Source organism: Pinus tabuliformis, chromosome 7 (assembly GCF_031772625.1).
Source record: "Pinus tabuliformis cultivar Carrire ecotype Pingquan chromosome 7, CPIR1, whole genome shotgun sequence".
NCBI lineage: Eukaryota > Viridiplantae > Streptophyta > Pinopsida > Pinales > Pinaceae > Pinus > Pinus tabuliformis.
Window position 1 is genome coordinate 1,895,311,482 of NC_142293.1, and position 14,626 is coordinate 1,895,326,107.

The 14,626-nt window shown below is 38.1% G+C and overlaps 3 protein-coding genes across 3 annotated transcripts; all 3 read right to left on the minus strand.

Annotated features, from left to right (window-relative positions):
• Window positions 1-701: 701 nt before the first annotated feature.
• Window positions 702-4,091, minus strand: LOC149256044 (uncharacterized). Its single transcript, XM_089455189.1, has one exon. It carries the CDS (start codon window positions 4,089-4,091, stop codon window positions 702-704), a length of 3,390 nt encoding a protein of 1,129 aa, XP_089311315.1.
• A 45-nt stretch (window positions 4,092-4,136) lies between these two features.
• LOC149256045 (uncharacterized) lies at window positions 4,137-4,544 on the minus strand. Its single transcript, XM_089455190.1, has one exon. It carries the CDS (start codon window positions 4,542-4,544, stop codon window positions 4,137-4,139), a length of 408 nt encoding a protein of 135 aa, XP_089311316.1.
• A 1,367-nt stretch (window positions 4,545-5,911) lies between these two features.
• On the minus strand, window positions 5,912-6,451 carry LOC149256046 (uncharacterized). Its single transcript, XM_089455191.1, has one exon. The coding sequence runs from the start codon at window positions 6,449-6,451 to the stop codon at window positions 5,912-5,914; it is 540 nt and encodes a 179-aa protein (XP_089311317.1).
• Window positions 6,452-14,626: the final 8,175 nt, after the last annotated feature.

The window sequence follows — 14,626 nt, forward strand, 5'->3', positions numbered from 1 at the left end:
GCCCTCTTCCACGTCGGCCACCCCTAGCCTCCTCGGAGTCTTCTGGTTCCTCGAGGTCTTCACTCCGTCGTATCCGCTTCCCAATCTTCCCTCCTGTCACCCGTCGCTGATCCTCGTCCACTAAATACTCATGTATGTCAAAATCCTCCTCAGATTCGTCAGGGATATCCAAATAGACGCGAGGTAAGAACTCCGCTGCAACACCTTTGCCCTTTGCGTCCTCAGACAGACCTTTTCCTGTCTGTTCTTCAGGCTTACCCTTACTCCGTGTCCAACGGCCGTCTTCCTGCACCCTTCGCCCATCCATACTCGGCACTGTCGTGGGTTGCATTCTACACTCACGCTCTCTCTTGATACAGGGAATTGCTATAAGTTGCAGACGATACGCTTCGCATTTACAGACAGAGCGTCTGATGGCCCTCATCCACCACCCTTCCAATTTAATAAAGAAAACTCGTCTGACGCCTGCGTTAACACTTGCCCCATTAATTTTACGATGATGTGAATCGTACCCAATGTTCTCATCACATCGCGCTGGTGTCCTCGACAACGTACCCAAAGCCTGCATTGGGAAAATCATCCCGCTCGTTTGGTGATCACGATCGCCGCCCCTATTTTTATCGCTATCCACGCGGTGCATAAACCCCTGTCGATCATTAACTACCATGTCAGGACGCCTCCCTTTCTGAATAGGGAAACAATTAATGATTTTCTTGTAATGCCATGGCCGCATCATAATCCATTTGTAATATATTGCGTAGTGCGCTCCATCGTGGATCCTCACGATATGCATCCCAGCTCTCATCCATTATTCTTCCCGACGCCTCGCTACTCCAATTGGCTAAGAAATCTGCAGCTTGATTACCATTTCGTAGGACGTGAGTAACCATCATATACTCAATCCGATTGAGCAATTCTGCGATGTCTTGTATGATCGCAGCTGTTCGCCAGCTCGTCGCCACTTGGTCCCACCGTTTGCCATTCCGCAGTTTGCATAGCATGTCAACTGTAATTTTGGAATCCCCTTCCACCTCAAGATTCCGGTAGCCATTTCGAACTGCAATTCGAAGTCCATTATAGAGGCCCCATAGTTCTGCTTCATTGTTGGTCATATCTCCGCCCCATTCCGCATACACCCACCGTGTTCGCCCTGAATTATCTCTAAATAGGCCACCCCATCCAGCGTTTCCCGGATTACCCTTTGACGCCCCATCAAATGTCAGTTTGATTCGCGTATCCCCTGGCAATCTGAAGTGATTTGGACTATGTAGCTGATATCTATTTCCCCGATCCGGGTTAGGGAAAATCATTGTGTAATCTAGAGACAACCTTACGAGGATTCGTTGCTCCTCCTGGGGCACTTTCCAATCATTCTCATCCCATGCTTCAGATAAAACTGTCTCCTTGATTGATCTACAGATTGTTTCCCAAACTGTTACTTGTGGAGAAGCTTGTCCTCTAAAAATTCGCCGATTGCGCTCCTTCCAGACTTCCCATATTGCAAAGCCAATCACCAGAGTCCACAATCTCCGAACAACTTTACTCTGAAAATTCCCTTTACCCCAATGGAACAAGGTAACCCTGAGATTAGTTGGATCCCTATTTGTGTGACCAAATAATACTCTGATTTCCTCCCATATACTCTGAGCATAGAAACATCGATTTAGTAAATGCTCCAGATTTTCTTCCTCATGAAAGCACAGATAGCATCGGGATGGTCCATGCATACCACGTTTTTGAATGTTTTCCCATGTTAAGATCCGGCCATTACAAACCAGCCACACAAAGAACGTTATTTTGGGCCACCATTTAGCCTCCCAGATCTTGTTCCATTCCAGTTGATCGCCAACCCTTACCCCCCTCGACTTCCAGTGATATGCTTCTTTGACAGTGAACATACCTCTCGTTGTTTTACCCCACCTTAGAATGTCATTACCACCTCTAATCTTAATTTTACGTGAATCCATTTCCCGGGTATACCGATGTTCTGTCTCCATACTGATACCATTTGCCCATTCCCTAGGCGGCTTCCATATTCGCCAAATACCATGTACATCTCCTTGACGCCAGTAATCTTTGATATGTATCATACCTGCCCTCTGTCCTAGCACTTGAACATCCTGAAGAGTATGGTCTCCATTTAATTTATGCCGCTGCTGCCACCCTTCATCCCAAAAATTTGTTGTACCACCCTCACGGATTTCCCAGAAAGCTAAATCCCTGACGATATCTTTATTATTGCTTGCAAAGTTCCATATTTGTGACCCTCGGGGAGTTTCTACTAAACGTAAGCGATCTTCAACTGTGCCTGGCATATTATATTTTAAATTCCAAATTCTTTTCCATAGATCAATACCCCCCTGTACCCATCTCCACCACAACTTTGCTCCGAAGACCTGGTTAATAATTTCAGGATCGCGAATTCCTAAACCGCCCTCCGCTTTGCTTTGGATAACCTTCATCCATGAAACAAGGACCCATTTCCGTTGCTGTTGCGTACCACTCCACAAAAATTTTCCAAATATTTCCCGCATTTTAGATAAAACGCCTTTGGGCGCTGCCATGATAGATAAGGAATATATGGGAATAGACAATAAAACAGATTTTAAAAGAACAATGCGACTAGCCAAATTCAATGTTCGAAATGACCAATTAGCCAGGCGTTTTCTAACCCTTTCCAACAAATTCTGCCAATTTTTTAGACGGTGGGAGTAGATATCAAGTTGGACACCCAGATATTTAGTTGGTAATTCACCCAGTCTGAAGCCTAAGACTCTAGTTAAATGCGCTTTGACAATTGCAGGAGTATTAAAAATGAAGGTGCAAGACTTGTCATTATTAATCGTCATACCTGAAGCCATCATAAAAACTGCTAAAACAGATTTGAAATTTCTAACCTCTCTGATCGACGCTTCTCCGAATAGCATCAAGTCGTCAACAAATTGTTGGTGTGTGATAGCTAAATTAGGTCCCCACAATCTGAGACCTTTGATTCTATGTTCGCTTACCTCCCTCTTGATCAGACGACTTAACCCTTCCATAGCTAATATGAATAAAAAAGGGGAGATCGGATCCCCCTGCCGAATACCCCTGGTTACATTAAAAGAGGCTGATGGGATACCATTGACCAATATTGAGAAATGAGGAGTAGAAATCATACTGGTAATCCAATGTATCCATCTGTTGTCAAACCCAAAAGCGCCCAATACGTCTTGAAGATACCTCCAATTTAATCGGTCATAAGCCTTAGATAAATCCAGCTTCATAAGCATTCCCTGCTTTTTCCGCACCTTTAAAGAATGTATCACCTCCTGCGAAACCACTATACCGTCTAGTATTTGGCGTCCCTCCACAAAACCAGTTTGCTCCGGCGATATTAGATTTGGTAAAATATGCTTCAGTCTTTTGACAATCAGAGTAGAGATAATCTTGTAAATGACATTGCATAACGCAATGGGTCTGAATCCCTTAGGTTCATCCGAGGTGTTACTTTTAGGAATGAGAGTCAAGAAGGTTGAATTAATACCTGGCCATATATACTGTCTCATTCGTGATTCTTCCACCGCCTCCAATACTTCGTTTCCTATAAAGTGCCAGCTAGCCTGAAAAAATTCTGCCGTATACCCATCCGGACCTGGGGCCTTATTCTTACTCATATTCATAACCACTTCTTCTAATTCTTCCATAGTTACTATCCGCATGAGTGCCTTATTTTGATCCTGGGTAACTAATCTCGGTATCTCCCGACAGATTTGATGAATAGCCTGCGTTCGGTCCTGTTGATCCTCCGTTAAAATTCCTTTAAAATAATCAAGTAAGAGGTTTTCAATATCTTTCTGCTCCAACACTCGTTCTCCTTCCTCATTCTTTAGTGAAAAAATCCGATTCCTCTGCTGATGTTGGATCGTGGCTTGGTGAAAAAATTTAGTATTGCGCTCCCCTTCCCGTAGCCAGCGGATTCTTGATTTCTGTCTCCACAAAATCTCCTCTTGTTTTCTGCGTTCCTCTAGCAAACTTAGAATTCGGCCTTCCTCCCGACTCTTTTCTTCATCTCGGCCCTCCAAGATTATCCTCTGTTGGATGTTCTCCATTTCACCTTCTAGTTTATGCTTTGCCTCAAAAATGTTACCAAATTATTAACAATTCCAGTCCTTAATTTGCTGTTTGATTGCCTTGAGCTTCAGCTGAATGGTATGCATTTTACCTCTGCCAATAATGTTACTTCGTTTCCACCATTCTTCCAAATTTGTGATAAACTTTGGATCCCGCAACCAGAAAGATTCAAAACGGAAAGGTCTTCTCCCTTTGACCTGTTTCATATCAATCTCTAAACGGATGGGCCAGTGATCGGACCCCAAGGTAGGTAGAATCTGCGCTTCAATAAAGACATCACTGTTGAGAATTTGTTCTGATAGCAAAAATCGATCCAATCTGGATGCAATTTGGTTCTGACCCCCCCGTCGATTATTCCAGGTATAGGTCCCATTACTTGTGGGAATATCGACTAACCGTAGATCTCTGATCATATCATTAAATTCCTCCATTGACCCATCCTCTCTCCGTAGCCCCCCTCTCTTTTCATCTAAAGTCCTTATCATATTAAAATCCCCACCTATTATCCACGGGGAGTGGGGACTGAAACTTCTCATCATGTGGAGGTTCCTCAGAAAGTCTTTGCGATCCCTACAAATATTAGGCCCATACACCCCAGTAAACAAAATCCGTTCCCTCATCCCTACCATTCGAAACAAACCAGAGAGTATCCTAGGCATAGTATACCAATGTTCAAAAATTACCTGCTCAGGGTTCCACAAAATAGCCAGGCCTCCAGCGGTTGCAGTAGCATCTAAGGCCATAACCTCATAACCTATTTTCAATTTCCGAATAATGTCTATCAATGTATGACTTTCCATTTTCGTTTCCTGTAGTACCATAATACTCGGCTTACTTGTCTGGATTCGTTCCTTCAAATATCTCTGTTTACCACGACTATTTAAACCCCTTATATTCCAGCTAAGAACAATCATTTATAACTTTTGGAGGTTGGTAAAAAAACCTCTGATAGAGGTATCACCCGTCCTGAATTAACAAGAGTCTCTCCAACGGCTTGAATTGATTCATTCAAAGTTCTTCTACCTTTTTTCCTACCACTCTTACCTGGGCTTTCTCCTTCCAGATTCGGTAAATCCGGATTATCGACAGCAGCTATCCTCTTCTCTTTATAGCGCTGAAAAGTCTCCTTGTATAATTGCTTCTCTTGTTCAGGGATAAACCGTTCATCGAGTTTTTTCCAGTCAGCAAGTAATTTCTTCAATATTTGTTCTTCCTTAGTTCCGATTTCCTTTACCACCTCTTTTCCTTTTTTCAAGTTATCTATAGCAACGTCATTTCTTACTTCTACCTCCCCATCTGGTTCGCGGCTTGGACTCCTGCTTTTCCTCTTACCATCCTTTATAATTTCCATCGGAGCAGCCACATTAACCGAGTGTTCTGGTTGTATTGGGTTGGATTCATGAACTTCCGTATCCTGGTTGTCCTGGGGTTCCTCAGCGGTCTGCTCCTTAGATTCGTGGAGGATATTGAAGCGGTTCATACTCTCAATTGGGGAATTCGCAACCTTAGTATTCTTGGCGGGAACCCCCGTGGTTTGTTTCCGTTTCCTCTGAACCTCCTGGAATTCTTGTTCGACCCCTTCCTCACCTGCACGTGTTTGACTAACCTTCTTCAATTCCGGTTCAACTGTATCCGCATTTACTAGTGGACAATCTCTTACAAGATGACCGTACACATGACAACGCCTACAACGAAATGGTATATGCTCGTAATCAATGGGCTGTTGCCAGAGTTCATCCTGATATTCAAGCTCGATAGACTCTGGAAGGGGGGCCGAAATGTTCATATATACACAAATTCAGGCATAAGAATTATATTTGCCCCGTTTCGTAGATTCCGCAACCTTCACAAAAGTGCCTATAGAATTTCCAATTCCTTCCAGAATTCCAGGGTTCCAGAATTCATCAGGGAGCCCAAATAGCCACACCCATAACGGGGCTGCCATGATTTTTTCCTCATTAGGGTTATACCGATCCTCCCAGTATCGTATGAAAAAACCTGCATTGTTCAGAAAGTAGGGACCATTTTCAAAGACCCGTTCTTTATCCTGTAAGTTTGTGAAGATGACAGTGAAAAATCCCTTAGCTCCCAATTTCAGATCAATATGTCCCATTGGCTTCCACTTCTGATGGATCCATCTCGTTAAGTCCCTTTCAGAGGGCCAGTAACCGATAAATTTACAGATTAATGCGTGGTCTCTCATATAACACCGATAATCTTCTAACGTGTTATTTGGGATGACATACCTGGGTTTTTTCTGAGCTCTGGGGAGACACTTGTTCACCAGCCTAGCCTGCCATTGAGATCCCATAACTGGAATACCGTGAGGCCGCTCCATCGCTCCCCCAGATCCACTATTGGTTCCAGACGTTCCAGCTGTAATATTACTGAAGGAGGGGATCTCTCCCCTCCCCTGCCGCGCTGCCATGAGGTAGTCCCGAGCCACCAAAGGTAACTGCTACACTACTTTGAAGCTGTTATCGAAAACCCTCGTGCTGATTCTCACGAAAACCCTCGTGTGTATATTCGAACGTACGTGTTTCTTGTTAACATCGATCCAAAACTTTTTGATTACCCATGTTCAACCGAGAGGTTTTACTAGCTTTTAATATGGTTGAATTTTTCCAATAAAATTTAAACTTTTCATCGCTAAATGCCTTAATAAAACACCTTATTATTATTTTTTCTACTCAAAATATATATATATATATATATATATATATATATATATATATATATATATATATATATATAATCTATTTTTAGTTATATATTTATTAGTAAAAATAATATTTATTTTTCATATAGTACTTTAATATTTAAAATTATTTTTAAATTGGATTAATTTTATAATTTAAAATTTTATTTAAAATTATTATACTAATTAATTTATATTTTAATTTAATATGAATAATTTTAAAATATATAATTTTATTTTAAATTATTAAAAATATATATTTTATTTTTATTTAAATTATTCTAAATTATAATTTGACTTTATTAGTTTTACGAGGGTAAAATTTTATCATGAATTTAAAAATTAATTTTGATTTGTTTCATATTAATTTTTTTAATTATAGCTGTTTCTTTTAATATTTTCTTAATTATATTTATTAGGTTTATATTAAATAAAAATAAATGGAAAATAAATTTGTATAGGTTTATATTAAATAAAAATAAATGGAAAATAAATTTGTATTGAATTTGGAAAAAAGAAAAAAATTAACTTTATATAATATAAATGAATTAGATGGTAAGATTATATATATATATAAAATCCCTCGCATTCGGTTGGATATGAACAGTCTTGGCATATATAAACTCTCGCATGTTATTATGAACACAGTCTCGGTGATATATGAACACAGTCTTGGTGATCACAGTCTTGGTGATCGCGTGATATATAAACACAGTCTCGGTGATCGTGTGATATATAAACACAGTCTCGCTGTATATATCGCTGCTTCGATGATATATGAACAGTCATATATATAAAAACAGTCTCGCGTGATATAAACACTGGGATCTCGGTGATCGAAGGGTTCTCGCGTGATATATAAACATATATAAACTCTCGCATGTTATATATATACAGGCTCAGGTCTCGGTTCCGGTTCTTGGCATATAAAACCTCGCATTCGGTTGGATATAAATAGTCTTGGCATATATAAACTCTCGCATGTTATTATGAACACAGTCTCGGTGATATATGAACACAGTCTTGGTGATCGCGTGATATATAAACACAGTCTCGGTGATCGCGTGATATATAAACACAGTCTCGCTGTATATATCGCTGCTTCGGTGATATATGAACAGTCATATATATAAACACAGTCTCGCGTGATATAAACACTGGGATCTCGGTGATCGAAGGATTCTCGCGTGATATATAAACATATATAAACTCTCGCATGTTATATATATACAGGCTCAGGTCTCGGTTCCGGTTCTTGGATATAAACTCTCGCATGTTATTATGAACACAGTCTTGGTGATCGCGTGATATATAAACACAGTCTCGGTGATCGCGTGATATATAAACACAGTCTCGCTATATATATCGCTGCTTCGGTGATATATGAACACAGTCTCGCTGTATATGAACACAGTCTCGGTGATCGCGTGATATATAAACACAGTCTCGCTGTATATATCGCTGCTTCGGTGATATATGAACAGTCATATATATAAACACAGTCTCGCGTGATATAAACACTGGGATCTCGCATGATTATTATTACAGTCTCGAAGGGCTCTCTCTCATGATATAAACACAGTCATATATATAAACAGATCTCGGTCATATAGCCTCGCTGTCTCGCTGTCCGGATTTTAAAGCTCGCTGCTTCGGTGATATATGAACAATCATATATATAAACAATTTCGGTGATATATGAACAGTCTCAGTGATATATAAGCCGTCTCGGAAGATATATAATCAGTCTCGTCTCGGGGATATATAAAGCAGTCTCTTGGTTTTAAAGCTCGCAATCCAAAGCTTGGAGATCTTGGCTCTCACATCAGGTTCGGATATCAGGTGCACACATTCCTTATCTTTTTCTTTTTAATACATATTTTCTCATATAATGTCAAGTATGAATACTTCACCACAGTTACCAAAGATTACCAAGGGCAGACCTAGCACAGTTACTCTACAAGGCCTCTATGAGTATATAGAGTCTTTAGAGAAACGCAGAGAAGAAAGAGAAGCCAAGTTACAAAAAGAGTTAGAAATCGTGCTGGAAAACAAATTTGCATCTCTTGAAAACACTATCCAGAAACAAATAGAAAATAAAATAGAACTACTGGAGAATAAAATGGAGGCAATGGAGACTAGATTGCATGTTATAGAAAAACAAAACCAAGATACTAACCAACCATCCTAGCAAGGAGACGCTGATACCTTAGAGGGTCTTAAAATGAAAGACATGATTAAAGAATTACAAGAAAAAGTTAATATCCGCCTCACCGTAAATAGTGTGGTAGATAAGTTAGATATTAAACCAATTAAAGACGAAATGAAAAAATTAATAGAATTAGACCACGAACGTAACAAAAGGACCTTAAACCTTATAATCTTCGGTTTAAAAGAGGAAGAAGATGAGGATACTTTAGCCTTAGTCCAGACAGAATTACATAATAGATTACAAATTGAAACAACGTGTCTCACAGAAGCAACAAGGTTGGGGAAATTAACCGAGAATAAAGGAAGATTAATCCGCATAAAGGTGAGCTCTACTGATCATAAGCACAACATACTTAGTAAAACCTCAAGTCTAAAAGGAACGGGAATATTCATAAATGAAGATCTCATCCCAGAAGATCAAGCAGAATTAAGAAAGGAGGTTCAAAAGGTAAAAGAAGCTAGAAAGGAAGGAAAATGGGCAATAATTAGAAATAGAAAAGCCTTTATTCGGGACAAAAACCAAAAAGATAGTAATCAATAGCAATTAAACATGCTCCGGATCCTTTCTTGGAACTGTCGGGGCTTCCCATGGAACAAAGGCCCCAAGCTAAGTTGGATCTCAAATGATGTTGATATTATTTTGCTTGTTGAAACTTGGGAGCACGAAGAATCTAAGGTGCCTAACATAGATGGCTTTACGCTATGGTCTACATGGAACAAGCGATCCTCCCGTAGAGGCATTGGGGGAATAGCTTGTTACATTAAGAAGAACATCTCCCCCTATGTTAGGATTTATAAAAACGACCCTTACAACCAATTTAGTTGGATAGAGATCAGAGACATTAATAATAAAAAGTCCTACATAGCAATATGTTATTTCCCCCCATTAATTCTAACTTCTATAAGAAGAAGAATCTAGATAAAACTAACCCTTACAATAGTTTAGAGAACGATATTTCTAGCCTAAGGAATGATGGTAATATCCTTTTAATAGGTGACTTCAATGCCCGAACTTCAAGTAACCAAGCTATTGTTTTAAGCAATCGTTCCAACCCTAATCCTCTTTGGTTAGACGAAGACCCTACCCTGGCTAGTAGGTACAAAAGGAGCTCTGAAGACCTTGGGGAAAATTTGTTTGGGTCAGAGCTTGTCAAGCTCTGTAGTGCTCAGGATCTCATAATTTGCAACGGTCTAAAAAAGTGGCCCAATTCCAGCAAGATGACCTGCATCCATGGACTTGGTAGCAGCGTAGTAGACTATGTTATTTCTGATCTTCCTTTATACAACGAAATGATAAACTTTGACATCTTAAACGACCAAGAGCCTGACTCCGATCATAGGCCTTTACTTATAACCCTCAATTTTGTCATGCATAGAGTTCCCATAGAAAATAATACTTACAACCAAAAGAACTTAATATTTGATAAAAATAAAAAGGACCTCTTTCTAAATAAATTAAAAACTAACTTGCCTCCTTTATCTAGTATAGATAACATAGAAGACCTATATCATAATTTTACTACAACCCTCTCATATTCTATTAAAAAGTTCTCAATTGAAGTCTCAAATAATAAAAGAAATAGCAAAACCAATCCTTGGTATGACAAAGATTGTATAAGAATGCGAGGAGAGCAATTAAGGAAGCTGTTGATGATTCTCTTAAAATGGACAAGATAAGAATATACAAAGCCCTAATTAAAAGGAAAAAGAGACAGTACATTCGTCAAAGACAGGAGAATCTCTTAGACCTCTCTAAGGTAGCTCCTAAAAAATTTTGGAGGCAGATTCTGACTAGGAAGACTAAGGATAATAATAAAATCGCTCTTCACGATTGGAATTCTTATCTTAAAAAGCTTTATGAATCTCCTAATGTCACGGATAATTTGGAAACCCTGCTCACAACGAAAGAAGTCTTCTCTTTAGAAGACATTAAGTTTGGGGTTAATCGCCTCGCGAATGGGAAAGCTAAGGACATTGAAGGTTACCAGGCAGAAATCTTAAAAATTGGAGGCCCTGTCCTCATCCCCCACATCCACAAGCTTTTCAATCAAGCTGTTAAGCAAGGGTTCCCTAAACCTTGGACTGAGAGCCTCATTATCCCTATTTTTAAAAGTGGAGATACAAATAACCCCTCTAATTATCGAACAATTATGATCAGCCCTCTCTTAGCCAAATGGTAGTATTCTGGAAAAAAAGTTAAGCATATGGCTTGAAAGTGAAGATAAGTGGGCTAAAGGCCAAGCAGGTTTCAGAAGGCATCACTCAACAACAAACCACCTTGTTACGCTAAGGATCATTGCGGAGGAATGTCGTAATGATAAATCCAATTTATTATGCTGCTTTGTATACTTTAGAAAGGCTTTCGATATGGTTCCTAGATACAACCTTTGGAATAGGTTAGAAGAGCTAAAGGTTCCTCTTGAGTTAAGAGCTGCTACTATAAGGCTATACGAGAATGTAATTGCCAAGCTAAAGAACAATGAGGGGTGGTCAAAAGATATTAAGTGTAACATCGGAGTTAAACAAGGTTGCCCCCTCTCCCCTACTCTATTTGGCATTTACATCGATAAGCTCGAAGGTTATTTAGAAGAAGCAGGATGTGGTGGCACAATCTTAGCTGGGATAGTCATTATCCTTCTTCTCTATGCTGACGATATTGTTCTTCTGGCAAGGTGCCCTTCTGATCTTGATAAGCAACTCAAGCTTCTTAAGGATTTCTGCTCTACCATGGGTATGACTATTAACACAGACAAAAAAAAAGTTATGATTATCAAATCTAAAAAGGACACTTGCGCTAATTTTACGTATGACAATAATAACATGGAGGAAGTGTATTCTTACAAGTACCTAGGAATTGATATCCATCACAAGCTCAACTAGAACCATAGCATTGAGAAAAGGATCAATGGGGGATGGAAAGCTTATTTTGGTCTTGAAAATAATTGTAAAACAACAAACCTCGTAATGTGGGATAAAAAGAAGTTCCTCTTTGAAACTTTAGTCACTCCTGTTATCTTATATGGCTGTGAAGTTTGGGGCTGCAGCATCTCCAGAGAATCATGGAGGAAGATTGAGAAAATCCAGAAGCGTTTTATAACTTATAACCTGAAAATTAAAAGTAATACACCCTATCCTATTCTCCTTATAGAAGCGGGTCTTTCTTCTATTGAGAGCCTAGCTATGCTCAGGTTTCTGATGTACAAGCACAAGCTCAATAACATAGACAATCATAGACTTCCTAAGCTAGCTTTAAATTCCAGCCAAAATCACCTAAGGCTTAACCGAGGATGGCATAAGGACACAAGGGCCTGGTTAAACTATTGGGAGATCAATGAGAATGATGCTTTGCAAAACATAAATAACATTAAAGATATTGTTACTTCTAAGTTCAAAGAAAAATTGTGGTGTGAGAAAGATTTAGCGTCTAAAAGAAAATTAAGTTATTATAAGAAGGTCATCAACCCCACCCTTGAAGATCAAAAGTATCTCTCTATTCTAACTAGCTCAAAAAAGAAAATTAATATAGCAAAGATTAGAACGAATTCTCATGAGCTCCATAGTGAGACTGGTCGCTGGGTAGTTCCTAAAACGCCATGGATGGAAAGGATCTGCCATATTTGTGAGAATAAGAGCATCGAGGATGAAAACCACTTCCTCTTAGAGTGCCCTGCATACAACCACATTAGATCTCAATTTCACAACCTTTGTTACAATACTGACCTTTCTAGCCTTTTACAGTGCTAAAATTATAGTGAACTCGTGAGGCTTCTCTCCAAGCTTTTTGAGCATCGGAATAAAATCTTAAATCAAAATAAATAATTTGTCTTTTTAGGTCCGATAGATCATTATTTGGTCTCAGTGGACATTAACAACCATCATCATCATCATCATCATATATATATATATAATTTTTTTTTTAATTTAAGTTATTTATGGTTTAGGATTAATATTGAGTATTTTTTAGACTAAATTAACGCCTAAGTCACATGACACGAGGACATGAGACACGGAGGACACGTAAATAGGAGTATTCAATATGAAACGCAGTGATCTAGAAACATGACATGGGAGACAACGCAGTGATCTAGAAACAGGACACGGGGGACACGTTATATATATATATATATATATATATATATATATATATATATATCTATCTATCTATATATATACCGAAATATAGTTTTTTATCCATATTAAATTGCATGTTGTAGCTTATCTAATCAAATTAAAATATAATTACTTCTCAAAGTTCATAGTTCACTTTAAAAAAATAAATAGAATCAAAATTTACTATTTAGAAATTAGAATATGATATGCTTGGTCTTGATTTTTGAATATTCAATGTTGATTGTTCATGTACAACTTACAAGCACATAAGAAAATAACTAAAGTCTAATCCTATTGATTTCCTCTGCCCCTCTTGTGAGAAAATGCCACAGCTTTCCCTTTCCCTCTAGATGTAGATACTGGCGCTGGTGGAGTTGGTAGTGGAGTTTGCTATGCCCTGGAAGCTGAAGAAAAGTAGGAGCTATAGGAGGTAGACTACATTCTCTACTGGTGGCAGGGGTAGCCCGGGCAGGTGGTGTCACCTAGAAACATTACAATCTCCCAATCCTGAAATCCTGAAATACTGATAAGTCTGCTCCATTTTGAATGAAATCTAAAATTCTACTTTCTCCATATGAAATTCAATGAGGTTGGAACCACTCTCAAACATCCTGAGTCATTTCATGGTAATGTTAAAAATTTAAGTAAAAGGATGAAAATGAAGATTAAGGAGAATGTCACTTTTACTTTAAGAATTTAAGAATTTAACATTAACATGAATAGCATATCAATACTAGGGCCTAGACTTGATCATGAAGCTGTCCCACTCAAAAATTATTTTTCTTTCAAAAAAAATTGCAGCTTATGCAGACAACGTTTTCTATCAACGGAATACACATTTTCCAGATCCATGACACGACGAAAATCAGCGAATACGTTTTACATTTTACAGGACATGATGAAAAACGTTTTCGGCACGTTTTAGGGCCGTTTTCGTGTCCGACACATAAAATACGGGACACGGGACCTTGGAGGACGTGTCCTGTGACTTAGGTTAATGCCTTTCGAACCACTTACTGTGGTCTATCATTAAGAAATAGAAGGATAGTTGAACTAGAGAATTGATATATAGTAGAGATGAAACCGCTAATCCCAACAGTCAAAATACTTTATTAATTAATTTATTCAATTATCTATTATTTAATCATGAAGCTTAAACAGTTAACCCTAAGAGTCACACTATTTTATTAAAATATTTCTTTATTTAACTATAATTAAATCAAAGAAATATTAGAAACAATAAATAAATAAAAGAAAAACTAAATAAAAAGAAATTGAAATTAAAAAATATTAATGATAAGTCAAAATATATAAGAAGAGTGATACTTATTTAATAAATTAAAAATTTAATGAGAAGGAAATTTAGATAGAAATATTAAAGTCATAATAAATTAATTAATTAAAAAAAATCCAAATAAAATGGAGAAATTTTTTTATAAAAAAGGAATAAAAACAGGGTATATATATATATATATATATATATATATGAAAAAT

Coding starts and splice junctions, on each gene's coding strand:
- LOC149256046 (XM_089455191.1), bottom strand. CDS start 6,451: ATGGAGCGGCCTCACGGTATTCCAGTTATGGGATCTCAATGGCAGGCT.
- LOC149256045 (XM_089455190.1), bottom strand. CDS start 4,544: ATGGAGGAATTTAATGATATGATCAGAGATCTACGGTTAGTCGATATT.
- LOC149256044 (XM_089455189.1), bottom strand. CDS start 4,091: ATGGAGAACATCCAACAGAGGATAATCTTGGAGGGCCGAGATGAAGAA.